The 27588-nt window shown below is 39.4% G+C and overlaps 1 protein-coding gene across 4 annotated transcripts in view; it reads right to left on the bottom strand.

Moving 5' to 3' along the window:
- Nucleotides 1-14283: 14283 nt before the first annotated feature.
- The window catches only part of LOC138763735 (guanine nucleotide-binding protein G(I)/G(S)/G(O) subunit gamma-12-like), a 104509-nt gene continuing 91204 nt past the window's right edge, over nucleotides 14284-27588 (bottom strand). For all 4 annotated transcript variants that reach the window (XM_069938414.1, XM_069938411.1, XM_069938413.1 and 1 more), the window contains one exon: nucleotides 14284-22655. In XM_069938414.1, the coding sequence (XP_069794515.1) occupies nucleotides 22530-22655 (126 nt within the window). In that variant the 3' untranslated portion in view covers nucleotides 14284-22529. The remainder of the gene's footprint in view (nucleotides 22656-27588) is intronic.

Consider the following 27588-nt stretch of genomic DNA (forward strand, 5'->3'; position numbering starts at 1 on the left):
TAAAGAAGATGAAGAAGGCAAGAATATGAGAGAGTTTATAAAAGATTGGATCCCCAGGATCCTAGGATGTCCAGAACTACAGCAAGAAATGGAAATAGAAAGGGCATATAGAGCATTGGCCTTTAAACCACAACCACAACAAAAGCCAAGATCTATTTTAGTAAAATTCCTAAGATATACTACAAGAGAAAAGGTACTGGAGAAAACAATGGAGAAAGTAAGAGAAGACAACAAGCCACTGGAGTACAAAGGGCGAAAAATCTTCATTTATCCAGATATAAGTTTTGAACTCCTGAAGAAGAGAAAGGAGTTCAATACAGCAAAGGCGATTTTATGGAAGAAAGGGTATAAATTTATGCTAAAGCATCCAGCGGTATTGAAAATATTTATTCCAGGACAGCAAAACAGACTATTCTCGGATCCAGAGGAAGCACGAAAATTTGCAGAACAATTACAAAATAGACTGAGAGATGAAGACGTGTAACGAGAGTACAAAAGACTGCGAACTAAAAAGACACAAGTTTTGAACTCCTGAAGAAGAGGAAGGAGTTCAATACAGCGAAAATGATCTTATGGAAAAAAACTATTCTCAGATCCAGAGGAAGCAAGGAAATTTGCAGAACAACTACAAAACAAGCAGAGAGATGAAGACATGTAATAAGAGTAAAAATGACCACGATTTATATGTATGTGGGTAAAGAGGTATTTGTGTGTATATGTATAGTGTGCATACATGAATGTATCTGTATTTAGAGGAAAATATAGAGAGTATAGACAAGAATTAAGAAGGGAAGGAAATGGAATAGAGGGAATAAGGAGGGAATTAAAAGAGTGACCTTTGTTACATATGAAAAGTGAAATCTTTTCTGGGGGGGGCTGGGTGGGGAGGAGCTACGGTCACTGCAAAATCAGCTGACGCTTGCGAGTGAATTCGCAAATCCAAATGGAGAGGGGAGATGTGGTTGTCCAACAAGGGATAAAGGACAACTCAGGAGGGGAAGGGGAGATTGGGGCTAAAGAAGTTTTAAATAGGAGAATAAGGAAAATGTTTGATGTTTTAGGAATGTTGTCTTATAAAGGGTTCAAAACAAGAAAACAGAAATGGATAAGAAGGAAAGGTAATGATGGAGAAACGGAAAGGGAAGATAAACAAAGTATAAAATGGCTACGTTGAACTATATGACTTTAAATATTAATGGAATACATAACCAAATTAAAAGGAAGAAACTGCTAAATTTACTGAAAAAAGAAAAAATTGATATAGCATTTGTGCAAGAAACACATTTAACTGAATTGGAGCACAAGAAATTAAAGTGAGATTGGGTAGGACACGTAACAGCAGCATCGTATAATTCAAAAGCAAGAGGAGTAGCTATATTAATTAGTAAAAATGTGCCATTTAAAATAGAAGAGGAAATAATAGATCCAGCAGGGAGATATGTAATGATAAAATGTCAGATATATTCGGAGTTTTGGAATCTACTCAATGTATATTCACCTAACGAAGAAGATCAAAAGTTTATGCAAGATATCTTTTTGAAGATAGCAGATATGCAAGGGAACATATTAATAGGAGGGGATTTCAACCTGAATTTGGATTCAAATATGGACAAAACTGGGAAAAAAATTAACAGAAAGAACAAAGTAATCAAATTTATAATTAAATCGATGGAAGAAATGCAACTTTTGGATATATGGAGGAAACAACACCCAAAGGAAAAGGAATATTCATATTACTCGGCTAGACATAAAACATACTCAAGAATAGACCTATTTTTGTTATCAGCTCGTATGCAAGATAGAGTAAGAAAAACAGAATATAAAGCTAGAATACTATCGGACCATTCACCCTTAATATTGACAATAAAGTTAGAGGACATCCCTCCAAGAATGTATAGATGGAGATTAAACCCCATGTTACTTAAAAGGCAGGATTTTAGAGAATTTATTGAAAGACAAATTAAAATGTATTTTGAAATAAATACGAAATCAGTGAAAGATAAGTTTATACTATGGGATGCAATGAAAGCATTCATTAGAGGGCAAATAATAAGTTATGTAACCAAGATGAAAAAGGACTATAATCAGGAAACAGAGCAGTTGGAAAGGGAAATAGTAAATATAGAAAAAGAATTAGCAATGAAGGAAGATACAACGAAAAGAAGAGAATTGGCGGATAAAAAAATAAAATATGAAACACTACAAACATATAAGGTGGAGAAGAATATAATGAAGACAAAACAGAAATATTATGAACTAGGTGAAAAAACGCACAAAATCCTAGCATGGCAGCTTAAGACAGGACAAGCTAAGAAAATGGTATTGGCATCAAGGAAAAAAGACAAACAAATTACATATAATCCAAAAGAAATTAAGGAAAACTTTAGAGAATTCTATGAACAATTATACCGAACTGAAAACGAAGGGAAAGAAGGCAAAATAGATGAATTTCTAACTAAAATTGAACTACCAAAACTACAAATAGAGGAACAAAATAAATTAACAGAGCCATTTGGAATAGTAGAAATACAAGAGATAATAAAAAAATTACCAAATAATAAGACACCAGGAGAAGATGGATTCCCAATAGAATTCTATAAAACATTTAAAGACTTATTAATTCCGCCCCTCCTGGAAGTAATCAACCAGATTGATAAAACACAAAGCTTACCAGATTCATGTAAAACAGCAATAATTACAGTAATACTAAAGCAAGGGAAAGATCCACTCACACCAGCGTCATATAGACCAATATCTTTACTTAACACAGATTATAAGATAATAGCTAAACTACTAGCAAACAGATTAGCAGAGTATGTACCGAAAATGGTAAATCTAGACCAAACTGGATTTATCAAAAAAAGACGCACAACAGACAATATTTGTAAATTTATTAATTTAATTCATGCAGTAGAAGGGAATAAAGCGCCAACAGTAGCAGTTGCTTTAGACGCAGAGAAGGCCTTTGACAGAGTAGAATGGAATTATTTGTTCAAAGTATTGCTAAAATTCAGTTTACCGGAGAAGTATATTAATTGGATTAAAGCATTATATAAGGGACCATTAGCGAAAGTGACAGTAAATGGACATGTATCAAAGCAATTTAACTTAAGCAGGTCAACACGGCAGGGATGCCCACTATCACCTTTATTGTTCGCGTTAGCTATAGAACCACTAGCAGAATTGATAAGAACAGAAAATAATATAAAAGGGATAAAAATAAAAGACAAGGAATATAAAATCAGTTTATTTGCGGATGATGTTATAGTATACTTAACAGAACCAGAACTATCAATAAAAGAATTATATAAGAAATTGAAGGAATATGGAGAAGTGTCGAGTTACAAGATCAACGTAAATGAAAGTGAAGCAATGCCTATGAATAATGCGGATTTCTCAAAATTTAAGAAGGAATCACCATTTAGATGGCAAATGCAAGCAATAGGATACCTAGGTGTACAAATAAATAAAAATCTCGGCCAACTATATAAACTCAATTATTATCCACTAATGAAAAAATTACAGGACGATTTAGAGCATTGGAAAGATTTACCACTAACACTAATAGGAAGGATAAACTGTATTAAAATGAACATTTTTCCAAGGATATTATACCTATTTCAGGCATTGCCAATACAACTGACAGAGAAATTCTTCAAGGAGTTAAAGAAAATAATAAGGAAATTTTTATGGAAAGGGGGGAAACTGAGGATAGCACTAGATAAATTAACAGAATGGTATAAACAAGGAGGCTTACAACTGCCAAACTTTAAAAATTATTATAGAGCCGCACAATTAAGATACCTATCAGATTTTTATCAAACAAGGGAAAAGCCAGATTGGACCAGATTAGAATTAGATAAAATAGGGGAAAAGATACCTGAACACATATTATATAAATGGGATGAAAAATTGGTACAACATAGAAGTTCTCCAGTATTACATCATCTACTCAATATTTGGAAGAAGATTCATGTAGAAAGAAATAAAATAAATTATCAATTACCAAAACTAATATTGACGCAAAACAAGTTACTCCCTTTTACAATAGATAACATTTCCTTTAGAGAATGGGAGAAAAAAGGGATTAAAAGAATAGAAAATTGTTTTTCAGGAAATAGATTATTATCCTTTGAACAAATGAAAGATAAATACAATATAACTTAAGATACAGCACTGGCATATTACCAGTTGAGATCCTACTTGAAGGATAAATTAGGAAGCAGTTTGAGTTTGCCAGAAGGAAGTAACTTTGAATATGTGATTACAGATACAATGATAATCAAAAGATTTATAACAAATATGTATATTAAACTGCATATTAGAGAATACACAGATACAGGGTATGAAAGTTTTAGATGAGGAATATAAAATTAATTTATTTGCTGATGATGTATTGGTGTACCTAACAAATCCAGCTCAATCACTTATGCATTTGAAGGAGTGTTTGATGCAATATGGACGTTTTTCTAGATATAAAGTTAATTGGGAAAAAAGCAAAATATTACTGGTGAGTGAAGGAGATTATTCAGCTTATAAATTTTAATTTATAATTTGAAATGGACGGATCGAATTAAGTATTTGGGTATAATCATGGATGTCAATTATCAATCTTTATATAAATTAAATTATGTTCCGTTAATAAAAAAATTAAAACTGATTTGATTAAATTGAAAGATTTACCTATTAATTTATTGGGTAGAATAAATACAATTAAGATGAATATTTTTCCACGTATACAATATTTATTTCAATCTATTCCATATTTACTTGATAATATTTTTATCGAGATTTGAATAAAATGGTTAGGGAGTTTTTATGTAGAGGTAAATTTTCAAGAGTAGCCTTGAATAAATTAACTTGGAAATATGATCTTGGGGGACTATGTTTACCACATTTTCAAAATTATTATGAAGGAGCCCAACTTAAATTTATTAGTTCATTGATGGATTTGGAACGGCCACCTAGTTTGGCCAAAATTGAGATGGCAAATATTTTTGAATTTGAAATACATCAATTTTTGTTTAGATGGAATGTTACAGCAACATAATGTGCCTATACTAAAACATTTAATGAAATTATGGACAAAGAAAAAGAAAATGATAGGTTCTAGTAGTGAATTGTTGGCCTTGACTCTGTTGTATAATAATCAACTTATTTCTTTCTCAATACATAATCGAAGTTTATTACATTGGAGATTTAAAGGTGTGGAAAATTTGGGAGATTGTTTTAAAGAAGGTAAATTTTTATCTTTTGATCAGATGAGGGACAGTTATGGTATTGATAAGAATTCTTTGTTTCTTTATTATCAAATTCGATCTTTGGTAAAGTATGTGTTTGGTAGAGATATGATTTTACCTGAAATGACTAAATTTGAAACTTTTCTTATGAAGGTACCAGAGAAGGGTTATATTTCAGTTATGTATCAAATATTACACGATGGTATGGATAAAAAGTGTTGGGATAAATCTAAAGGTAAATGGGAAGCGGAAGTTGGTTTTATTTTTTCCGAGGATGATTGGTCAGATATTTGTTATGATAGTGTAACTAGACTGATAAATGCACGTTATGCAATGATTATAATTTTTTACATCAATTATACTTAACACCTGAAAAGCTAAAAAAAATATGGTTTTCATGAATCAGATTTGTGTTTTAGATGTGGTAATGCTGTTGGAACTTTTTTTCATGCGGTTTGCTCATGTGTATATAAAGTACAATTGTTTCTGCAATACCTGTGTCAAATTAAAATACCTTTAGATCAGACAGTATTTTTATTGGGTAGTTTGCAACCTTTGGAAGGTCTGGGATTAGATAAATTTCAATTTGCTTTTGTATATTTAGCATTATCTGTAGCAAAAAAATGTATCGCTAGTACGTGGAAAGATACGAATATGATTGATATTAATAGATGGCATAATGAGATGAAATATTGTTTAATAATGGAAAAAATCACATATGTTTCATGTGATAACTATAGTTTTTTTATTAATAAGTGGTTGTTATATTCAGAATATTTACATTTTGATTTACATTGATTTAATCTTAATATGTATGTTTAATTTTTCTTTATTTTTTTTCTCTTTATGGCTCTCCTTAGGAGAGTTGGCTGAAAGGGGGGAGGGGGTTCTTTTTTATTTCTCTTTTTCTTCTTTTTTTTCTTTCTTTTCTATTTTATATATAAAATATATCGTTCATGTTTAGTTTATTGTTATATATGTTACTTATTATCTGTAGTTTGAACGAATAAATACAGTTTAAAAAAAAACTAGGCAGGGATGTCCACTATCTCCCTCACTGTTTGATTTATCAATAGAACCATTGGCAGAAATGATAAGAATAGAAAATATAAAAGGGATAAAAATAAAGGAGTATAAAATCATCTTATTTGCAGATGACATCATAGTATACTTAACAAAACCAGAAATATCAATAAAAGAACTACATAAGAAATTGAAGGAATATGGAGAAATATCGGGGTACAAAATCAACGCAAATAAAAGTGAAGCGATGCCAATGAGTTACGCGGATTATACAGAATTTAAAAAAGAATCACCATTTAAATGGCAAACACAAGCAATCCAATGCCAAGGTATTAGATTAGATAATAATTTAAGCCACCTGTACAAATTAAATTATCAGCCACTAATAAAGAAATTGCAGGAAGACTTAGAATATTGGAAAGAATTACCACTAACGTTGATAGGGAGGGTAAATGCATTAATATGAATGCCTTCCCAAGGATACAATACTTCAATCGTTACCAATTCCCTTAACAGAGAAATTCTTTAATGAAGAGAATAATAAGGAAATTTTTATGGAAAGGGGGGAAACCGAGGATAGCGTTAGATAAATTAACAGAGGTACAACCAAGGTGGTTTGTAGTTACCAAACTTTAAAAAATTATAGAGGAGGACAATTAAGGTATTTATCAGATTTTTATCAGACAAGGGAAAAACCAGATTGGACTAAGATAGAGTTAGATAAAATAGGGGAGAAGGACCCAGAACATATACTTCATAAGTGGGATGAAAAACTGATACGATATAAAAGCTCACCAGTATTGCATCATTTATTCAATATATGGAAGAAGATTCACTTAGAAAGGAAAAAAAAACAAATTACCAAATACCAAAATTATTATTGATGCTAATCCCTTTTACAATAGATAACCTTTCCTTTAGAGAATGGGAGAGAAAAGGAATGAAAAGAATAGAAAATTGTTTTTGGGAAATAATTTATTAACCTTTGAACAAATGAAGTACAAATATGGAATAACTCATGGTACAATGTTTGCATACCATCAACTGAAAGTTTAATTAAAGGATAAATTGGGAAACAGACTGCGATTAAATTTTATAACGAACATGTACATCAAGAAAGAAAAGGGGGTGGGGTAGTATTGATGGTGAGAGAAGGGACTGACACAATTGACAGGAAGGATATTAACTCAGAAGATGTGGAATCTATATGGGTAGAACTGAGGAATAGCAAGGGGATGGTATATAGGCCTCCAAATAGTAGTGTAGAGGTGAGGGAAGGCATTAAAAGAGAAATTAGAAAAGCATGCAATAAGGGAACAGCTGTCATCATGGGTGACTTTAATTTGCATATAGATTGGACTAGTCAAATTGGTAAAAATACAGAGGAGGAGGAATTCCTTGAATGTTTACGGGACGGTTATCTAGACCAATATGTCGAGGAACCAACTCAGGAGCAGGCCATTTTAGATTGGGTATTATGCAATGACAAGGGGCTAATCAGCAATCTTGTTGTGCGAGGCCCTTTGGGTAGGAGCGATCACAATATGATCGAATTCTCACTCGACATGGAGAGTGATGAAATTAAAACCGAGACTAAGGTCCTGTATTTAAATAAAGGGAATTATGATGGTATGAGACGGGAGTTGAGTAAGATTGATTGGGTGGTGTTTATGGGGGAGTTGACTGTGGATAGACAATGGAAAGCATTCACAGATCTAATGGAGAAATTGCAAAAATCGTTTATACCGGTTTGGCATAAAAATAAACCAAAAAAGGTGACTCAACCGTGGATAACAAGGGAAATTAGAGACAGCATTGGGTCCAAAGAGAGAGCATATCAATTGGCCAAAAAAAGTACCGCAACCGAAGACTGGGAGCAATTCAAGATGCAGCAAAGGAGGACAAAGGGATTAATCAAGAGAGCAAAAATAAATTACGAAAGTAAGCTTGCGGCAAATATAAAAACCGACTGCAAAAGCTTCTATAAATATGTCAAGAGGAAAAGATTGGTGAAATCCAGAGTAGGTCCTTTGCAGTCAGAATCAGGGGAATATATAATGGGGAATAAGGAAATGGCAGACCAATTAAATTCTTACGTTAGTTCTGTTTTTACAAGAGAGGATACAAATAACCTCCCAAGGATGTTGGGAAACATAGAGACTAATGCAAGGGAGGAACTGAAAGAAATCAGTATCTCTAAGGACATGGTCTTGGGGAAATTGATGGGATTGAAGGCAGATATATCCCAAGGGCCTGATAATCTACATCCTAGGGTACTCAAGAAAGTGGCCATTCAGATAGCAGATGCTTTAAGAATTATTTTCCAGAACTCAATAGACTCAGGATCATTTCCCATGGATTGGAGGGTAGCTAATATTACCCCACTACTTAAAAAGGGGGGTAGAGAAAAAGCGGGGAATTATCGGCCGGTGAGCCTTACATCAGTAGTGGGCAAAATGATGGAATCCATTATTAAGGATGTAATAGCGGAGCATATGACTAGCAGAGAAGGGATCGGACGGAGTCAACATGGATTTACAAAAGGTAAATCGTGCTTGACAAATCTATTGGAATTCTTTGAGATGGTGACAGGTAAAATAGATGGGGGAGACCCAGTGGATGTGGTGTACCTGGACTTCCAAAAGGCCTTCGATAAGGTCCCACATAAACGACTGGCTTCCAAAATTAAGGCTCATGGGATTGGGGGCAAAGTATTGATGTGGATTGAGAACTGGCTGGCAGGTAGAAGACAGGGAGTTGGGATAAATGGCTCGTTTTCTGAGTGGCAGGCGGTGACCAGTGGGGTACCACAGGGATCTGTACTGGGACCCCAGCTGTTCACAATTTACATTAATGATCTGAATGAGGGGATTGGATGTAATATCTCCAAATTTGCAGATGACACTAAGCTAGGAGGGGTTGTGTGCACGGAAGAGGGGTTCAGGAAGCTCCAGTGTGATTTGGATACATTGAGGGACTGGGCAGATACATGGCAAATGCACTACAATGTGGATAAATGTGAGGTTATCCACTTTGGTAATACAAACTGGAGAACAGATTACTATTTGAATGGCAATAGATTAAGAGATGGGGAAGTGCAGATAGACCTAGGGGTACTTGTACATCAGTCTCTGAAGGTGAGCATGCAGGTACAGCAGGCGGTTAAAAAGGCAAATGGTATGTTGGCCTTCATATCAAGAGGGTTTGAGTATAGGATCAAGGATACCTTACTGCAGCTGTACAGGGCCTTGGTGAGACCACACCTGGAGTATTGTGTGCAGTTTTGGTCACCTTATCTAAGGAAGGATGTTCTTGCAATGGAGGGAGTGCAGAGGTGATTCACCAGGCTGATACCTGGAATGGCAGGAATGACTTATGAGGAAAGATTGTGCAAATTGGGATTGTACTCTCTGGAGTTTAGAAGATTGAGAGGGGATCTCATAGAGACATATAAAATTCTGGCAGGACTGGACAGAATGGATGCAGATGGGATGTTTCCAATGATGGGAAAATCCAGAACCCGGGGCCCTGGTTTGAGGATAATAGGCAAACCATTTAGGATGGAGATGAGGAGGAATTTCTTTATCCAGAGGGTGGTGAATCTGTGGAATTCATTGCCACAGAGGGCAGTAGAGGCAGGTTCATTAAATATATTTAAGAGGGAATTAGATCTATTTCTTCAGTATAAGGGTATTAAAGGTTGTGGAGAGAAGATGGGGGGGGGGGAACGGGGTACTGAACTTTAAGATCAGCCATGATCTCGTTGAATGGCGGAGCAGGCTCGAAGGGTCGAATGACCTACTCCTGCTCCTATCTTCTTATGTTTCTAAGCTGCAAGAGAAGGAAAATGTTGAAATAAGCTATAAACCCAAACAAAAGTGGGAAAAAGATTTAAACATAAAAATATAAAATGAAACATGGGAAAAGTTATGCTCTGGAACTATGAAGAATATAATAAACACAAGGTTATGTATGATACAGTATAATTGGTTCTTTGGCTTGGTTTCACGGACGAAGATTTATGGAGGGGTAATGTCCACGTCAGCTGCAGGCTCGTTTGTGGCTGACAAGTCCGATGTGGGACAGGCAGACACGGTTGCAGCGATTGCAGGAGAAAATTGGTTGGTTGGGGTTGGGTGTTGGGTTTTTACTCCTTTGTCTTTTGTCAGTGAGGTGGGCTCTGTGGTCTTCTTCAAAGGAGGTTGCTGCCCACCGAACTGTGAAGCGCCAAGATGCACGGTTTGAGGCGATATCAGCCCACTGGCGGTGGTCAATGTGGCAGGCACCAAGAGATTTCTTTAGGCAGTCCTTGTACCTCTTCTTTGGTGCACCTCTGTCACGGTGGCCAGTGGAGAGCTCGCCATATAACACAATCTTGGGAAGGCGATGGTCCTCCATTCTGGAGACGTGACCTACCCAGCGCAGTTGGATCTTCAGCAGAGTGGATTCGATGCTGTCGGCCTCTGCCATCTCGAGTACTTCGATGTTAGGGATGAAGTCGCTCCAATGATGTTGAGGATGGAGTGGAGACAATGCTGGTGGAAGCATTCTAGGAGTCGTGGGTGATGCCGGTAGAGGACCCATGATTCGGATCCGAACAGGAGTGTGGGTATGACAACGGCTCTGTATACACTAATCTTTGTGAGGTTTTTCAGTTGGTTGTTTTTCCAGACTCTTTTGTGTAGTCTTCCAAAGGCGCTATTTGCCTTGGCGAGTCTGTTGTCTATCTTGTTGTCGATCCTTGCATCCAATGAAATGGTGCAGCCGAGATAGGTAAACTGGTTGACCGTTTTGAGTTCTGTGTGCCCGATGGAGATGTGGGGAGGCTGGCAGTCATGGTGGGGAGCTGGCTGATGGAGGTCCTCACTTTTCTTCAGGCTGACTTTCAGGTCAAAGATTTTGGCAGTTTCCGCAAAACAGGACGTCAAGTGCTGAAGAGCTGTCTCTGAATGGGCAACTAAAGCGGCATCGTCTGCAGAGTAGTTCACGGACAAGTTGCTCTTGTGTCTTGGTGTGAGCTTGCAGGCGCCTCAGATTGAAGGGACTGCCATCCATGCGGTACTGGATGTAAACAGCGTCTTCATTGTTGAGGTCTTTCATGGCTTGTTTCAGCAACACAGGTTATATATCATGCCCCAAACCTTAAAATTGGGATTCAACATTATCAGATAGATGTTTTCGCTCTAAGAAGGAAACGGGAACAACAGTGCATGCAATTTGGGCATGTAAGAAAGTGAAAAAGTTTTGGGAAGATCTAAATCAGGTATTAAATAAAATTACAAAAAGCACCAAACCAAAAAATCCAGAGATCTTTCTTCTAAGTAATATAAGAAGTCAAGAATTAGGCCTCAAACTGGATGAAGAGCAAAAAAGATTTATTATGATAGCCTTAGCTGTAGTAAAAAAATGTATGTCAACTTGTAAATCAGATGAGAGCCTGAGTACAGCAATAGTACATGGAAATGAATAAATGTATTCCATTGGAAAAAATGACATATAATTTAAAAAATAAAGTCACATTATTTGAACAAATTTGGGAACCGTAGATGGAACATAACAGAGAGGGCTTGCCTCGGACCTCCATGCCCTAAAATGATAAGACGACAAAATGACTTGATTCAGTGTGTTAAAGTAGATGACACATTTTTCTTGTTTATTTTCATTGTGTGAAAATGGTTTTATTGTATTGTATATGTTCAACATTTAATTGTATTGTATATGTTGAATGTTTAATGGGTTTGGAGTGGGTGGGAAGGGGGGGAGGGAAGATAGGGGGGAAAAAAGGGGAGTAAATGCCACTGTGTATATTTAAGAGGGAAATGTTTGTATGCATTTTGATTGATATGGTTCACAGTGCGAAAAATAAAAAATAAATTAAAAAAGAGGGAGTTCAACCAACAATCCAACCTCTACCTTAAACAACACCATCAGCCAATTCCCAAGAATTAAGCTGGGGGGTGGGGGGGGGGGGAGTGTGTGGGGGCAGGGAGGGACACTATTTATCAATATAACAAATCAGTACAATCTTGGTATTTTCCACTTGCCTGAATGACTGTAATCCATGACGAGGCTTGACACAGCATGAGACCCTGCAATCAGTTTGAATGCATCTTTTTCTCATCCTAAATAATCTACAGCTTGTGTACTGCATCTCTGCTACATACAAGAGACTTTTGGATATAAAGTATATCAAAAGAAATTAAGTTAGTGCAGGAAATTGGCACAGTGGTAAATAATTAGATGACTGCACATTGATAAACATAGTACAAAGAGGTGATTATTTTGATCTACAGTTACGCTTTACATCACACATGTCAAACTCTGGCCCGCGGGCCAAATTTTATATTTGGCCCGCAAGATCATATTAAATATATATATTAGAGTTGGCCCGCTGGCCGCCGCGCCAGTATAGCGCATGTACATTGAAGGTGAAAATGAAGATGCCGGAGGTGTGGAGGGATCTCAGAGTCCCGAATCCCGGGAATCGGAGCGCCGCACTCAGCCCGCCCGGCTCCCGGACACACAGACGCGGCTGGAGTTGGGGACCATCCTCGCTGGGTCTGCGCTTTAGCGGCGACGCCGGACCGAACGTCTCGTTGGCGATGCCTTCCCCCTTGCTCCGTGCGCGGCGGACCCTGCTTCCCGCTCCTTTTGTTGGAGACGAGCCCGGCGCCGTGAGATCGCAGTTTAATCCCTCTTCAACCATGGGAGGGGGGTGAGAGCAACGCGCTCTTCTCAGCCAATTCCTCCACCGCCCCGGACGCCGGCGTTTCAACGGGGGGTTCGGGTGCCTTCATCAGGCGACCGACCTGTTGGTCCAAGACAAGGGGAGAGCGTACAAACTCCACACAGACAGCACCTGAACTCGGGTGAACGTGGAGCTGCGACTCCACATTCCACATCAGGACTGTGTGTAAGATTGGGAGCAGTGAGACGGAAGCTTATTTTGTTCCTATGATTTACGCCTTTCTTGGGGTTGGGGGGGAGGTCCTTCTCTGACCACTTGCCTAACAATTAACCTAATCGGATGTGGAGTTACCACAATACAACAGTTCTCAACCTTTTTCTTTCCACTCGTGTCCCTGTGCCATTGGTGCTCTGTGATTAGTAAGGGATTGCTTAAGGTGGTCTATGGGTGGAAAGAAAAAGTTTGAAGACCACTGCTTTAATCATCCCTCATTGACTCATCATGTGCATGGTTTCAGACGCTAAAGGAAATGGGCCAATGACAATGAAAGAGTTTATCCAAAACTATTATTAAACATTTATTTTAATAAGAAAAAGTTTAACATTACATATGTTGAAAGAAGAGAAAACATGCAAATGTTGTTGAAAATTTTCAATAAATATTTAGTTCGGCCCTCGACTTAGTCCAAATTTTTAATTTTGGCCCTCCGTGAATTTGAGTTTGACACCTCTGCTTTACATGATCAATCTGGTGCCACTTGCCAGTTATTTCCTTATGCACTTGCAACTTGCACCAAATTCCCTTTTGAATTCTATTTGCATCTCCCATTCATGAAGTCCATTACATGACCTAACCACTTGTCTTTCCTTAGTTTTCCTGTTTGATTTGCCGCATGAAATCTGTCACCTGGTTATGGTCCCTTTAGCCTCGAGAAATACTCTCTAGGATTTTCCACTCTATTCTTATATCTATAATCCAACTCACCTAGAGTCAGGAGTACCACAGCACAGAAACAGGTTCTTCAGCCCAACTTGTCCATGCCAGCCTGAAAGCATTCACATAAATTTCTATACACACTACAAATAATTTATGTCATTCCTGAAATGTGGTTGGAAGAAGTGGAAAATTAGTCAAGCTGAGCTCAAATTGGTGTTTTCCATTGGTTTACCTTAACTTTCAATCTTTCTCTCTGTGCTGCTAAATGTTCAGAGCAGAAAACAGTACATTTTGTTAGCTGCCCTGGTTACCCATCTTGTCAACTTTTAAAAATAGTACAGAAGTTACCCATCTACATTGCTATAAATGTGCAAAAACTCTTTTGCTTAATAGAAGTAGAATAAAAATGCTACGTTTATTAATAAATGGAATAATTGCATCCACAATACTGAACACATTCACAACACAGTATAATGCAAGCATCATTTTTTTTCACAATTACATTTGAACTGGGGAAAAAAAGACAAAATACACGCACAATTATTTGTAGCTAATCATTGGTAGTGTTCGCAAATAGCATCAATAGAAACATTAAAAGTTGTATTGATTTTTTTCCTTCAAAATGAATGATTCCAGAGAAGAATTCAATTTTAAAATAATGATTAAATCAAGCATACAGAAATTAGGTTTAATGCGAATGGCCACTACAGAATAAATGAATACACAACATAACTTAGGCTCCCTTGTTCACATAATACTAAATCAAGAGTTAAGAAAAAAAGAGTAAATCTTATTTTTTTTAAACTATGTTGTGTATATTATTGAAAGATGGGTATGGATATTAATTCTGAGGCATAAAATAAACAACACCAATGCGAAGCATGGTGTGTCGTGGCAAGAGGTTCCAAGTGACAAGCAGCCTTCATGTATTACCGTAATTATACTCAAGTAATATACTCATGCATACCATTTTGAATCATTTGAATTCACGTGTGTCAGTAAGAGGAGGCAATTAGTACTAGCAAATAGTATGTTCTATTTTATTGGAACCCAGAATCCTAGTCAAAAATATTCCCAAGACTGGGTACGACAAAAAAAAACTTTGCCTATGTACCAGAACCAATGTAAAAAAAAAATTATAATTAACTTTAAAATCTGGAATATTTTTGGCAAGATAAGTACTAAATTGTAGATCTTGACCACCATGAGCCAGACTACAAATATTCCAATGCAGATGGATTCAAATTCAGATTTCAGGTGTGAAAGGAGAAACACCCAACTCACTGCACCCCTATGCATACCTCCCCTCATTTTCTGGCAAATGTTTTGAAAAACATACGGCTTCTAGTACAAAATCAAATGGATGAAGAACTGACAACGATAAAGGACAAATTATTATGATCATTAGGCTTTTCATTCAACAGGAAAAAAATGAATCCGTGAAATAGTTAAAATTGTCTGCATATAATCTTAATTCCTATTTTTTCACACCAAATCATTTAAAATTAAACTATCATTGAAGTTAAAAGTCAAATAACTTTTTCCTTCTGACCTATCACCTTTTCACTCAACACAAACATTAATGTTAGGATTTATTCAGTAAAACACCCAGATATGAACTCTGAATACCTGTTCTCCTCATTCATCTTTACTTGTGAAAATCATTATTGACAGCATTATCTTATGCAAGAATAATGTTGGTGGAAAATAAAACAAAAATGCATAAACTTTACTCGACTTTGAGAGCACAAAGTCTCTCGGCATTATGGACATCAAGCCACAAATAAGATATTGCTTTGCAACCTTGTATTCCATTCTGAGTGAATCTGAGAGATGATTCACTTTGAAGGTAGACAAACAGAATAAATAGACAGGCAGTCCCCAGGAAATGAGGACAAATAATGGAGGACAAACAATGATTCACAGTTGAAAAGCATCTTGGTGATTTGGACCACTTCATACATTTTAAAGGCATGAGAAAGTTTAGGTTAATAGAATCATGATTCTGCATTTTCTAATCATGGCGATGGAAAAAGACTTATTGTAAAATTCTAATTTTCTTTGGAAAACCTAAAGGTTTGGCACATCTCACCTTTTGCTGTTCCCTATATTCATTTTAAATTCACCAGGACCACATTTCTTCAGCTCCCTTGAAACTCACATTTCACTGGAAAATTTATTACACTAATGTATAACACTTAAAAAATATATTAAATGCTGGTGCACTTATAGTATTATGCAATATTCTGTAAAACCTTCCAGTTCCAGTCCAAAGTCTCGAATGTGCCAGAATTGCAAATAGAACAAAATGGATGACTAACATCTTGGTCTTATCAGGTCTCTAGAACTGTAGCAGAGAGGGCAAAGAGGCATGCAATAATGATACGAGGTTCCAATGTGAAGAGAGAGGAGATTCTGTAATGCTGATAAAGACACCCTGGGTAGTGGGTGTTCTCCCTGGTGCCAGGGAATAGGATGTCTCAAATCGGTTCCAGAACATTCTGAGGGGAGAGGGTGAACAGCCAGAAGTCTTGGTACATATCACATAGGTAAGATAAGTCAGGAAGTCCTGAAGAGGGAATACAGAGAATTAGGGAGAAAGCTGAAAAGCAGGTCCTCCAGGGGGGGGTAATCTCAGGATTACTGCCTGTGCCATGCACTAGTGAAGGCAAAAATAGCAAGATCAGGCAGATAAATGTGCGGTTGAGAAACTGGTGCAGGGGGCAGAGCTTCTGATTCTTAGATCATTGGGATCTTTTTGGGGGAAGGCATGATCTATTCAAAAGAGATGGGTTACACCTGAACACAGAGGGGACCAATATCCTGGCAGGCAGGTTTAAAACAGTATAGCTATTCAGAAGAGTTTAAACTAATTTGGCATAGGGATAGGAACAGAATGCTAAGGCTAAAGAAGGGGTAAATAGCAGTGAAGATAGTGTGCAGCAAGGATGACAGGGAGGTGATGAGACAAAACAATAGCCAGAGGGATAACAGAGACAGTACATTCACATCTTGGTTGAAAGGTATTATACTTATGCACACTGCATTAGAAACAAGGTAGATAATCTTGCTGTACAGCTACAGGTTGGAGGGTACGATGCAGTGGGCATTATTGAGTTGTGGCTAAAAGATGGATGACATTGGGAGCTCAATATCCAAGGATACATGGTGCATTGCAAGGATAGGCGAGGAGGTAGAGGGGGCAGCAAGGTACTGCTGGTAAACAACAATATTAAATCGTTGGAAAGAAAGGACATAAGATCAGAGGAGGTGGAGTCCTTATGGGAGGAGTTGAGGAATGGTAAAGATGGCAAAAGAACATTAATGGCCGTGAAATACAAACCCCAAACAGCAGCCAGGATGTGGATTACAAATACAACTGTCAGGTTGGTATAGGACCTCAGGAGAGTTTGTGGAATGCCAATGGATTGGCTTTTTTGGAGCAACTTGTTGATGAGCCTATCAGGGGACCGACTGTTCTGGATTTGCTACGATGTAATGAACCAGAGCGAGTGTCAGGGCTGCGTATTTCCTCAGCAAAAGGAGATGTAAGGCACTCCTTCCATCTGATAGCCTACAGTTCCCTCTGGGGCAAGGTGTAGTACCTGTTTAGCCTCCCTAACAGTGACATGTGAAACCATAGATTACAGATGGTGGATAGTTTTTACAAGTAGATTAGTCATATTGGAATTTATGGTTTTAAATCTAAAAACTTTGGGCAGATGAATCTGCTGCTCAATGGCCAGGGTTACCCATCCAGTATGGACACTGCAACTGAAGAAGGGAAACTACTTCAGTACTTTTCCTCTTGTATAATCATGAGATCAACATTGACTACGTCTCAGCTCAAAGATGGAGCCTTCACTGAAGGAGAACAGGGGAGGCAACAACTACAATTCAAGGGTCAGAAATCATGACGGATGGAGAGATATGATCGCCCACTCTGAATGGCAAGGCACCGGAATGATGAATGAACCAGAGGTGATTAGGAACCCTTGGGAAACAGTGATCACAATATGTTTGAGTTCACTTTGAAATTTGAAAAGGGGAGGTTAGAGTCTGATGTGTACGTATTTCAGTGGAGTGAAGGAAATTAGAGTTGCCTGAGAGAAGAACTGGCCAAAGTCGATTGGAAAAAAAACACTAATGGGGAAGACAGCAGCTCAGCAATTGCTCGAGCAAATGCATGAAATGAGGAAAGTGGAGGACTGGCACATACCAAAATGAAAGAAAATTGTGAATGGAAAAATGAGACAATTGTGGTCGACAAGGGAAGTTAAAGCCAAAGTAAAAGCAAAAGAAAAGGCAGACATGGAAGCAAAAAAAAGTGGGAAACTTAAAAACTTGGAGAAGACAAATAAGGAAAATATAAATTATGAAAGGAGGTTAGCAAGTACAGTAATATCAAAGAGGATACTAAAAACATTTTTACATATATAGATTGAAAGAGTGACAAAAGTCAATATAGGACCAATAGAAAATGTCACTGGAGAAATTGTAATGGAGACAAGGAGATAGCAGAGGAACTGAATGAATATTTTGGATCACAATATTTTGAAAGACATTAGTAGCTCTCTCAGAAAAGAAGTGAGTGCAATCAAGATCATGAGAGAGAAGGTAATTGGGAAGTTAAATGGTCAAAGGGTAGATAAGTCTCCCATACCAGATAGAATGCACCCTTGGGTTATGAAGGAGGTAGCAGTAGTGATTGTGGAGGAATTGGTAATAATCTTCAAGGAATCAATGGAGTCTGGCTGGTTTTCAGTGGACTGGAGGATCACAAATATCACTCTGCTGTTTAAGAAGGGAGGGAGACAGCAGAAAGAATAGACCTATTAGCTCTGAGATGGGTGGTTGGGAAGCTGTTGGGGGTAAACTGCCAAGGATGAGATTATGGAATACCTGGAGATGAATGAAAAGATCAGTCCAAGTAAGCATGGTTTCCTTAAAGGAAAATCATGCCTGACAATTCTATTGCAATTTTTTGAAGAGATGCAATGGATTTTTGACAAGGTGTCACACACAAGGCTATTAAACAAGATGAGCCTATGGAATTACAGTAAGGATATCAGCATGGCTAGAGGATTGGCTGGTCAGCAGGAAACAAAGAATAGTAATAAAGGTATCTTATTCTGGTTGGCTAATGGTTACCAGTGATGTTCTGCAGGGGTTGGTGTTGGGGCCGCTTCTTTTTATGTTGTATACAAATTACTTGGATTATGGAATAGATGGCTTTGTGTCTAAATTTTCAGATGAGACAACATAGGTGGTAGGGGAGTTGGTGCTGAGGAAACCGAAAGGCTACAGAGATTTGGATAGAATGGGCAGAGGTGGCAGATGAAATATCATTCACTTTGGTAGAAGAAATAGATGGGCAGACTATTATTTAGATGGGGAGAAAATTAAGATTTCTAAGGTGCAAATGGTCTTGGGTGTCATCATGCAAGATACTCAAAAGGTTGACCTCCAGGTTGAGTCAGTGGTGAAGAAGGCAAATGCAATGTTTGCGTTCATTTCTAGAGGGATAGCATACAAGAGCAGGGATGTAATGCTGAAACTCTATAAAGCACTGGTGAGACTTCACTTGGACTACTGCGTACAGTTTTAGGCACCTTATTTGAGAAAAGACGTGCTGGCGTTGAAGAGGGTTCAGAGAAGATTTACGAGAATGATACTGAGAATGAAAATGAAAGGGTTATTATATGAGGAAAGATTGTCAGTTCTTGGACTGTGGAGTACAGAAGGATAAGAGGAGACCTCACAGGGGTATTTTGAATGCTGAAAGGCCTGGACAGAGTAGATGTGGTAAGAATGTTTCCCATGGTAGGGGATTCTAGAAGACAGCATAATTTCAGATGCATAAAAGTTTCTTAGTCAGAGGATCATGATTCTGTGGAACTTGTTGCCACAGGTGGCTGTAGGTCATTGGGTGTATTTAAGGCAGATTGACAGATGTTTGATTAGTCAGGGCATCAAAGGTTACGGGGAGAAAGCCAGGGAGTGGGGCTGAGTAGGTGGATGGATCAGCTCATGATTAAAATGGTGGAGCAGATTCGATGGGCTAATGAGCCTAGTTCTGCTCCTATATCTTGTGATTTTATTGTGAAAAATAATGAATTCTTCCAGAAAATTCTGAAGGGACGAGAGTTATGAATTGTTCTTCATGGGGAAGATAAAACCTTAACAATATATTACGAGAAAAAAGATAACTTGCAGGCAAGTAGTATTTGAAGTGAAAGTCCCTTAGGTGACGAAAGGTACAAAATGTGATAAAGAAAAAAATATACTTTTCGTAAGCCAAAATAAATTTCACACCTTTTTGGTTTGAATGAGCCAGTGGGAGCCAACTTGGAGAGAATTCATATGATCAGTTTTCATTGCTAGCGCTGGAAGTCTATATAAAGTATAATTAAACATAAAATGTATTGTTTAATCTTAAAAATCATGCAGGTTAATTAAAGGCGTTTAAGGAAATAGCTACAATTATTGGCATTGTCACAATGACTATGTATGACGGTTCACCATGCCTGGCTTCCAGTAGACAGCACCATTGTTTCAAGATATCTCTCAAGAATCAGATTTTCATTAAAAATAAAATTGACATTTCATGGCAATCAAATTCTTGAGAGTAATCATGAAAGATTCCATCAGGAAATTTCTAATTAGAAATTTAAGCATTTAGGTTAGAAAATACTTGGATTGGGAGCCTTATCAAGCTAAATTTAGGAAGTCAACAAAATGTATTTAGATATCTGGGTCTCAAAGACTATAATAAACTACATTAAGGGCAATCAGGGAAAAAACCCTCAAAAACAAATGTGTAGGATTAAACTGAAAACATAATTTAAGGATCACATTTTAGCAAGTGAAAAAAGATGATTTTAATAAGTACATGCAAGCTTCATAGAAAACAAATCTCTAAAGCAATACTACAATTAACATATCTGCAAATAGATCCGAGACATTCTAAATGAATCATTTTGTTACTTTCCAAGATGCATAAATGAAATGAAAAATCTGACTTTTCATTTGTATCTGTTCACACAAACTCAAATGGTTGCATTAAAAATTGATTTCATTTATAAGGACTGTAGGTCATAAAATGGCATGTTCAATGAGGCTCCTTTGGCATTAATGCTGTTAAAATCTACCATTTTAAAATGTTGCTGACAGATTTGTAAAACTAAGTTAAAGTGAATCTTCAGGGTTACTACAAATGGAATTAATCAAGAAAATATTGGGGACTAGCTTCTTCTGAAATTCAAAACAACCAAAGCCTGAGAGCACTTTCTAGTCATTCTATGTTTTGCACAAGTCAATGTATGTGAACTTTGTGGAATGGATAGGATATTTGTCCCAATAAAATTAATTGACAGCACATCATAATTAAATATTACATAATCATATGTTAATATGTTAACATCTTTCAACTGGTAAAGATTAACTTTATATGATAATATTCATTTTGGCATTTTTTTAAAGCAACACTCTGCCTTTATATTGAACTAACCCAATGTCATGGTTAATACTGCATATTCAAAATTCTTTGAACATTAGAAATTAAAATCATGCTCTTAAGTTTCCAATTTCAGATGCAAAAGATGCAAAATGACCACAGAAGAGAATGCAACCAATGAAGAACAAAGATCCAACTTCAATAAATATTGGTGTAAAGGACACATTAAGATGTTTGCAAATACTTTTCCTTATATAAATTAATCCAATTACTTAAAAGCCTACTCTTATCAATTTCAAATGGGATAGTAAATACACTACTGAATGTTTTCTGCAATGCTCAATTATTAAAATGAAAATCTTACTTGTTGCACTGGACAGGCAGGAGGCCAAATATTCACTTTTTATTGTTCTTGCTTTCAACAAAATAATTCCAAATAAAATTAACCTATATGAGAGTTACTGAACACAGATGAACAACATAAATCCTATGAATACCGTGCTTGGTATGAAAAATGCACTCTTGGGCTATGTTATTCAAATTTTGGAAATCTTAATCAGTGTTTGTGTTGATAGATTTGAATAAATCCCCCACACAAGAAAAATCTGGTGAAATTGAGCTGTGATGTGAAAATTTAGAGATTATAGAAGCATGGGTTTCAAGCAGATATTATTGGAGGAGGATTTATATCGGAAGCTTCAAAGAATCAAGCTGAAGCAAGTGAAGGCTCTGCCACGCATGGCAAGGTGAAAGGCAAGGCCAGGTCAGCAGAGGTGTGCAAATTAGAACTAGTGATGATACAATATGGCACTTTAGACAGAGTTTTGCACATAATGAATTGGAAAAATATTTAAAATTAACAATTACGATATTGGTGTTACATAAGTATATTCAAATACATCTATGCTTAAAAAATGGATACTTTTGTATTATTAATGTGTGGAAATGAAGGCATCTTATTTGTAACATTCAATGTTCATTACTCTTTTGTGGCACAAATTTTTTTAAACTTGTCCTTTTGATTTGGATTCACAAGTTGTTCCCTATACTAATTTGTGGAATGGGTAAGGAGAGAAGGTGAAAAATTCAACAAGGAAAATATTTAAATCACATTAGAGAATATCATCAATATCTCTTGTATTATTGGTCAGTTTTGTTTAAAAAAGATAGAAAGCACAAATTGCAACTATAATATAATGCAGGGCTTCTTGTCTTTGAAGGGGTTTTCTGAGGTTGGGATGCCCATGAGCAGAGGATCGTTTTTGGCATGCTCTTCACAGTAGCGCACAAGATCTGCTGAAGCTTTTGAGACCTGCAACAAAGAAAAGCTGAGAAGTACATGCAAGGATTTTATTTTACAATTCAGTTAGCTTTAATTATTCCTGTTTGTCTCATAAAACCTTATATTCAAACATAATATTTTTAATATATTGAGAATAACAATAATTGTGAACAATTAACCAGGTGATGCTGCAATAAAATTTATTTTGGGTGAAATGTGTGGTCCATAAAGGTTCCTGTGCAAAATATTTTTTTTTAAATTTGATCCTTTGGTAGCCTATACCTTGCAGGTTGTGATATTAACAGACATTTTTAATGTGTCCCTGCAACAGACAGAGATATCCACCTGCTTTAAGGAGGTCATTATTACCCCAGTGACAAAGAAAAACTTGATAACTTCCCCAAATGTTTATCACCTGATGGCTCTGATATCTACCATCACAAAGCACTTTGTGAGGCCTGTCATGGCCCTTATTAACTCCAGTCTCCCACACAGCCTTGAGCTACTTCAATTTGTCGCCACCATAAAATGTCCATGGCAGATGTTAGCTCTCTTAGCCCCACACTCATCCTTGAAGCATTCCAGATAATAACGATACCTATTTCATAGTATTAATATTGAATGCAGCTCTGCATTCAGATCCATAGTCCCAAATAACCTCATCTCCCAACTCAAAGACCCTGGCCTCAGCACCCCTCCTTGTTGTCACCACAAATGGACACATGACTTCCTGTCTTTAGAACCACAATTGGTGAGGATTGGTGACCAAACCTCCCCAATTACCCTCAACAGTAGTGCCCTGTGTACTCAGTGCTCTACAAGACCCCCTGTACCCTCATGAAGGTGTGGCCAAATGCCACTCCATAGAACATTGCAGCACAGAAACAGGCCCCTTTGGCCCTTCTAGTCTGTGCCAAACCATTTATTTTGCCTAATCTCACTGACCTGCACCCAATCCATAGCTTGCCATACCTCACGCATCCATGTACCTGTCCAAATTCTTCTTAAATGCTAAAATTGAGCCCTCATTCACCAGTTCAGCTGGCAGCTCATGCCACACTCCCACCACTCTCTGTGTGAAGAAGTTCCCCCTAAACCTTTCCCCTTTCATTCTTAACCCATGTCCTCTGGTGTGTATCTCACCTATCCTCAGTGAAAAAACCCTACCTACATTTACTCTGTATATCCCCTTGTGGTGGCCCACAATTGCGGAAATTTGGCCGGCACATCACATGGCAGCAGACACAGACAGAGATAGCTAAAGCGACTCCCAGAACAATGAACCAGCGGGGGAAGAAGCTGGGGCAGCATCTGTGTGTGTGTGTGTGTGTGTGTGTGTGTGTGTGTGTGTGTGTGTGTGTGTGTGTGTGTGTGTGTGTGTGTGTGTATTTCTTTGTAGCGGTTGGCTACTATTGGTGACCTTGACGATTTAGAAGGAATCTAAATCTAGCGATGGAGAATGATGCAGCAGTCAGTGCAGTCAGTCTGAAGCTCCCGTCCGTCTAGACAGTTCGACCCGCCATGTGGTTCGACCAGGTGGAGGCTCAGTTCCAGATTTGGGGCATCACAGCAGAGACCTCCCGGTACTACCATGTAGTCAACGCCCTGGATCCGCAGACCACAGACAGAGTGCCCAACTTTATCCACAGGCCACTATCGAAAGGCACTTACACTGCCTTCAAAGAGCTATTAACTGAGACATTTGGACTCTTGCAGCTAGAGAAAGGAGCATGTTTGCTCCACCTGGATGGGCTTGGAGACAGATCTCCATTGGCTCTCATCAACGAGATGCTGGCCCTCCTGGGAGATGAGCAGCCTGGCATCATGTTCGAGGAGGCATTCCTGGAACAGATGCCTGAAGACATCCAACTGCTCTGGGCGGATGCGGATTTCACCAACCCTGGAAAGTCGCAGCATGGGCAGACATTCTGTGGAGACAGAAACAGAAGTGCCTGGCTACTGTGGGGCTCGTAAAGAATTCCCACAATCAGACCAGAGCAGTCCCAAGCAAGGAACAGCAAATGAGAGGCAGGAGCGAGTCCAGTGACAGATGGTGCTTCTACCACCGGAGAAGAGGCATCGAGGCCCACAGATGCCAATCCCCCTGCGAGTTCCAGAAACGACAAGGCCAGCTGTCACTGATGGTCATGACAGCTGGCCACCAAGAAAGCCTCCTGTACCACTGGGACCGCCTGTCCAGCAGATGCTTCCTTGTGGATACAGGAGCAGAAGTCAGCGTGATACCCCACAGGGTTGGACACTAGGGGCAGGCTAGCGGGACCCACGTTGAGGGCTGCCAGCAACAGCAGTATAATGACCTATGGCACTCGTAGGGCCAAGCTGCAGTTCGGAGGAAGTCACTTCTCGTGGGAGTTTACGCTGGCTGCAGTGGAACAGCCACTCCTTGGAGCGGAATTTCTGCAAGCCTACAGCCTCCTAGTGGACTTTAAGGGTAAGCGACTCGTCCACACCGAGACCTACCAGACCATTGCACTGAGGGGCGCTACATTTCCGGCAATGCACCTGGACTCCGTCCACAGCTTGGAGGATGAGTTCTCCAAGCTGCTAGCGGGATTCCCGGCAATCCTTTCCCCTCAGTTCACAGCGGAGATGCATCGACATGGCGTCAGACATCACATCCTGACCAAGGTCTCATCTCTCCATGGAAGGGCAAGACGACTTCTCCCGGAGCAGCTCTGACTGGTGAAGGAGGAGTTCCGCAAGCTCGAGGAGTTGGGTGTTGTTCAACGGTCAGACAGCCCATGGGCCTCGCCCCTGCACATGGTGCATAAAGCAACTGGGGGCTAGAGACCATGTGGCGATTATCGCCGGCTAAACAAGGCCACCACCCCGGACTGTTACCCCGTGCCACACATCCGGCATTTTGTGGCAAACCTGCACGGGGCAACAATATTCCCAAAAGTGGTCCTCGTGTGAGGATATAATTAGATCGTGGTGCATCCTGATGACATCCCTAAGACGGCCATCATCACTCCATTTTGGCTGTTCAAGTTCCTGAGGATGCCATTTAGGCTCAAAAATGCGGCACAGGCATTCCAGTGACTGATGGATGCAGTGGGCCAAGACCAGGAGGGCACTTTTGTCTACCTCAACGATATCCTCATGGCAAGTAGAACCCGACAAGAACACCTTCAGCACCTCCGAAATCTCTGTAGTTGTCTGCAGGAATTTGGCTTCACCATCAACCTGGCCAAATGCCAGTTTGGCCTGAACACCATTGACTTCCTGGGCCACAGGATTACAAAGGACGGGGCCACACCACAGCCCGACAAAGTAGAGGTCATCCGCAGCTTCCCAAAGCCCAGTACAAACAAAGGTCTGCAGGAGTTTGTGAGCATGATAAACTTTTATCGCAGGTTTATCCCAGCAGTGCCCGAGTGATGTGGCCTCTGTTCATCCTAATGGCCGGCAAGGAGAAGGACTTGACCTGGGACAAAGAATCCCCATGTGTGTTTGTGGAAACCAAAGAAGCCCTGGCCAAAGCTTCACTCCTGACCCACCCCAGCCCAGATGCACCCACGGCTCCTCACAGTCGATGTCTCAGGAATTGCGATTGGTGGAGTCCTGGAGCAGCAGATAGAAGGGAGTTGGTACCCACTAGCTTTCTTCAGCAAACATCTGCGACCTCCTGAACTAAAGTACAGTGTTTTTGATAGGGAGCTGCTGGCGCTGTACTTAGTCATCCACCACTTCTGGTACTTTCTTGAGGGAAGGGCTTTCACGGACCACAAACCACTGACTTTGGCCCTGGCTAAAATCTCCGATCCCTGGTCAGCCCACTAACAGGGACACTTGTCTTACATCTCTGAGTACACCACCGACATCAAGCACATCTCAGGCAAAAGCAACGTGGTCGCAGACACCTTGTCAAGACAAAGCATCCTCTCCCTGGTCAAGGTCTGGACTTTGCAGCACTGGCAGAGGAACAGCAGCAGGACGACGAGATCCCGCAGTACAGGACGTTCCAGTCTGGACAGGTACTACCACCCTCCTGTGTGACGTGGCCACCGGGCAGGTTCGACCTATTGTCCCAACAGCTTGGAGGAGACGAGTTTTTGACTCCATCCATGGGCTGGCGCACCTATCCATCAGGACTATGGTCCGGCTAGTGACCAGCAAGTACGTGTGGTATGGATTGCAGAAACAAGTCCGGGGGTGGGCCAAGGCATGTACACAGTGCCAAACAGCTAAAGTGCAGTGACCCACCAAGGTCCCCCCACAGCCATTCGAGCCAATGGAACACAAGTTTGACCACATTCACATGGTCATACTGGGACCCTTGCCAGTCTCTCAGGGTTTCCACTACTTGTTCACAGTGGTCGACCGCTTCACCCGGTGGCCGGAAGCAATACCCCTGGACGACACATCCACCAGGCCCTGTGCCAAAGCACTTCTCTCATCCTGGATTGCAAGATTCGGACTGTCACAGCACATCACTTCTGACTGAGGCGCACAGTTCACCTCCAGTTTGTGGACTGACATTGCCAATCTGTGGAACGCTCAGCTACACCATACAACAGCATATCACCCACAAGCCAACGGCATGGTAGAGCGTTTCCACAGGCACCTCAAGACTGCCCTCATGGGCAGACTCAATGGCCCCAACTGGGTGGATGAGCTATCAAAGGCCCTACTGGGCATCCGAACAGCGCCGAAAGAAGACCTCCACGCATCCTCCGCTGAACTTGTCTACAGAGCCCCACTCACGGTTCCCGGGGATTTTGTTCCACAGGCCAGAAGACAGCAGGAGACAACCACCTTCCTGGACAGGCTGCGCAAAATGGTTGATAACCTGGCTCCAATCCCACCCTCCAGATATGGACAAGCCAAGTCTAACATCCCCAAAGAACTCAAGGACTGTGAGTACATGTTTGTATGCAGAGGACCCCACCATTCACCACTGCATAAGTCATACGAAGGTCCCTTTCAAGTCATCCGGAAC

This window comes from Narcine bancroftii, chromosome 5 (genome assembly GCF_036971445.1).
Source record: "Narcine bancroftii isolate sNarBan1 chromosome 5, sNarBan1.hap1, whole genome shotgun sequence".
Taxonomy (NCBI): Eukaryota; Metazoa; Chordata; class Chondrichthyes; order Torpediniformes; family Narcinidae; genus Narcine; species Narcine bancroftii.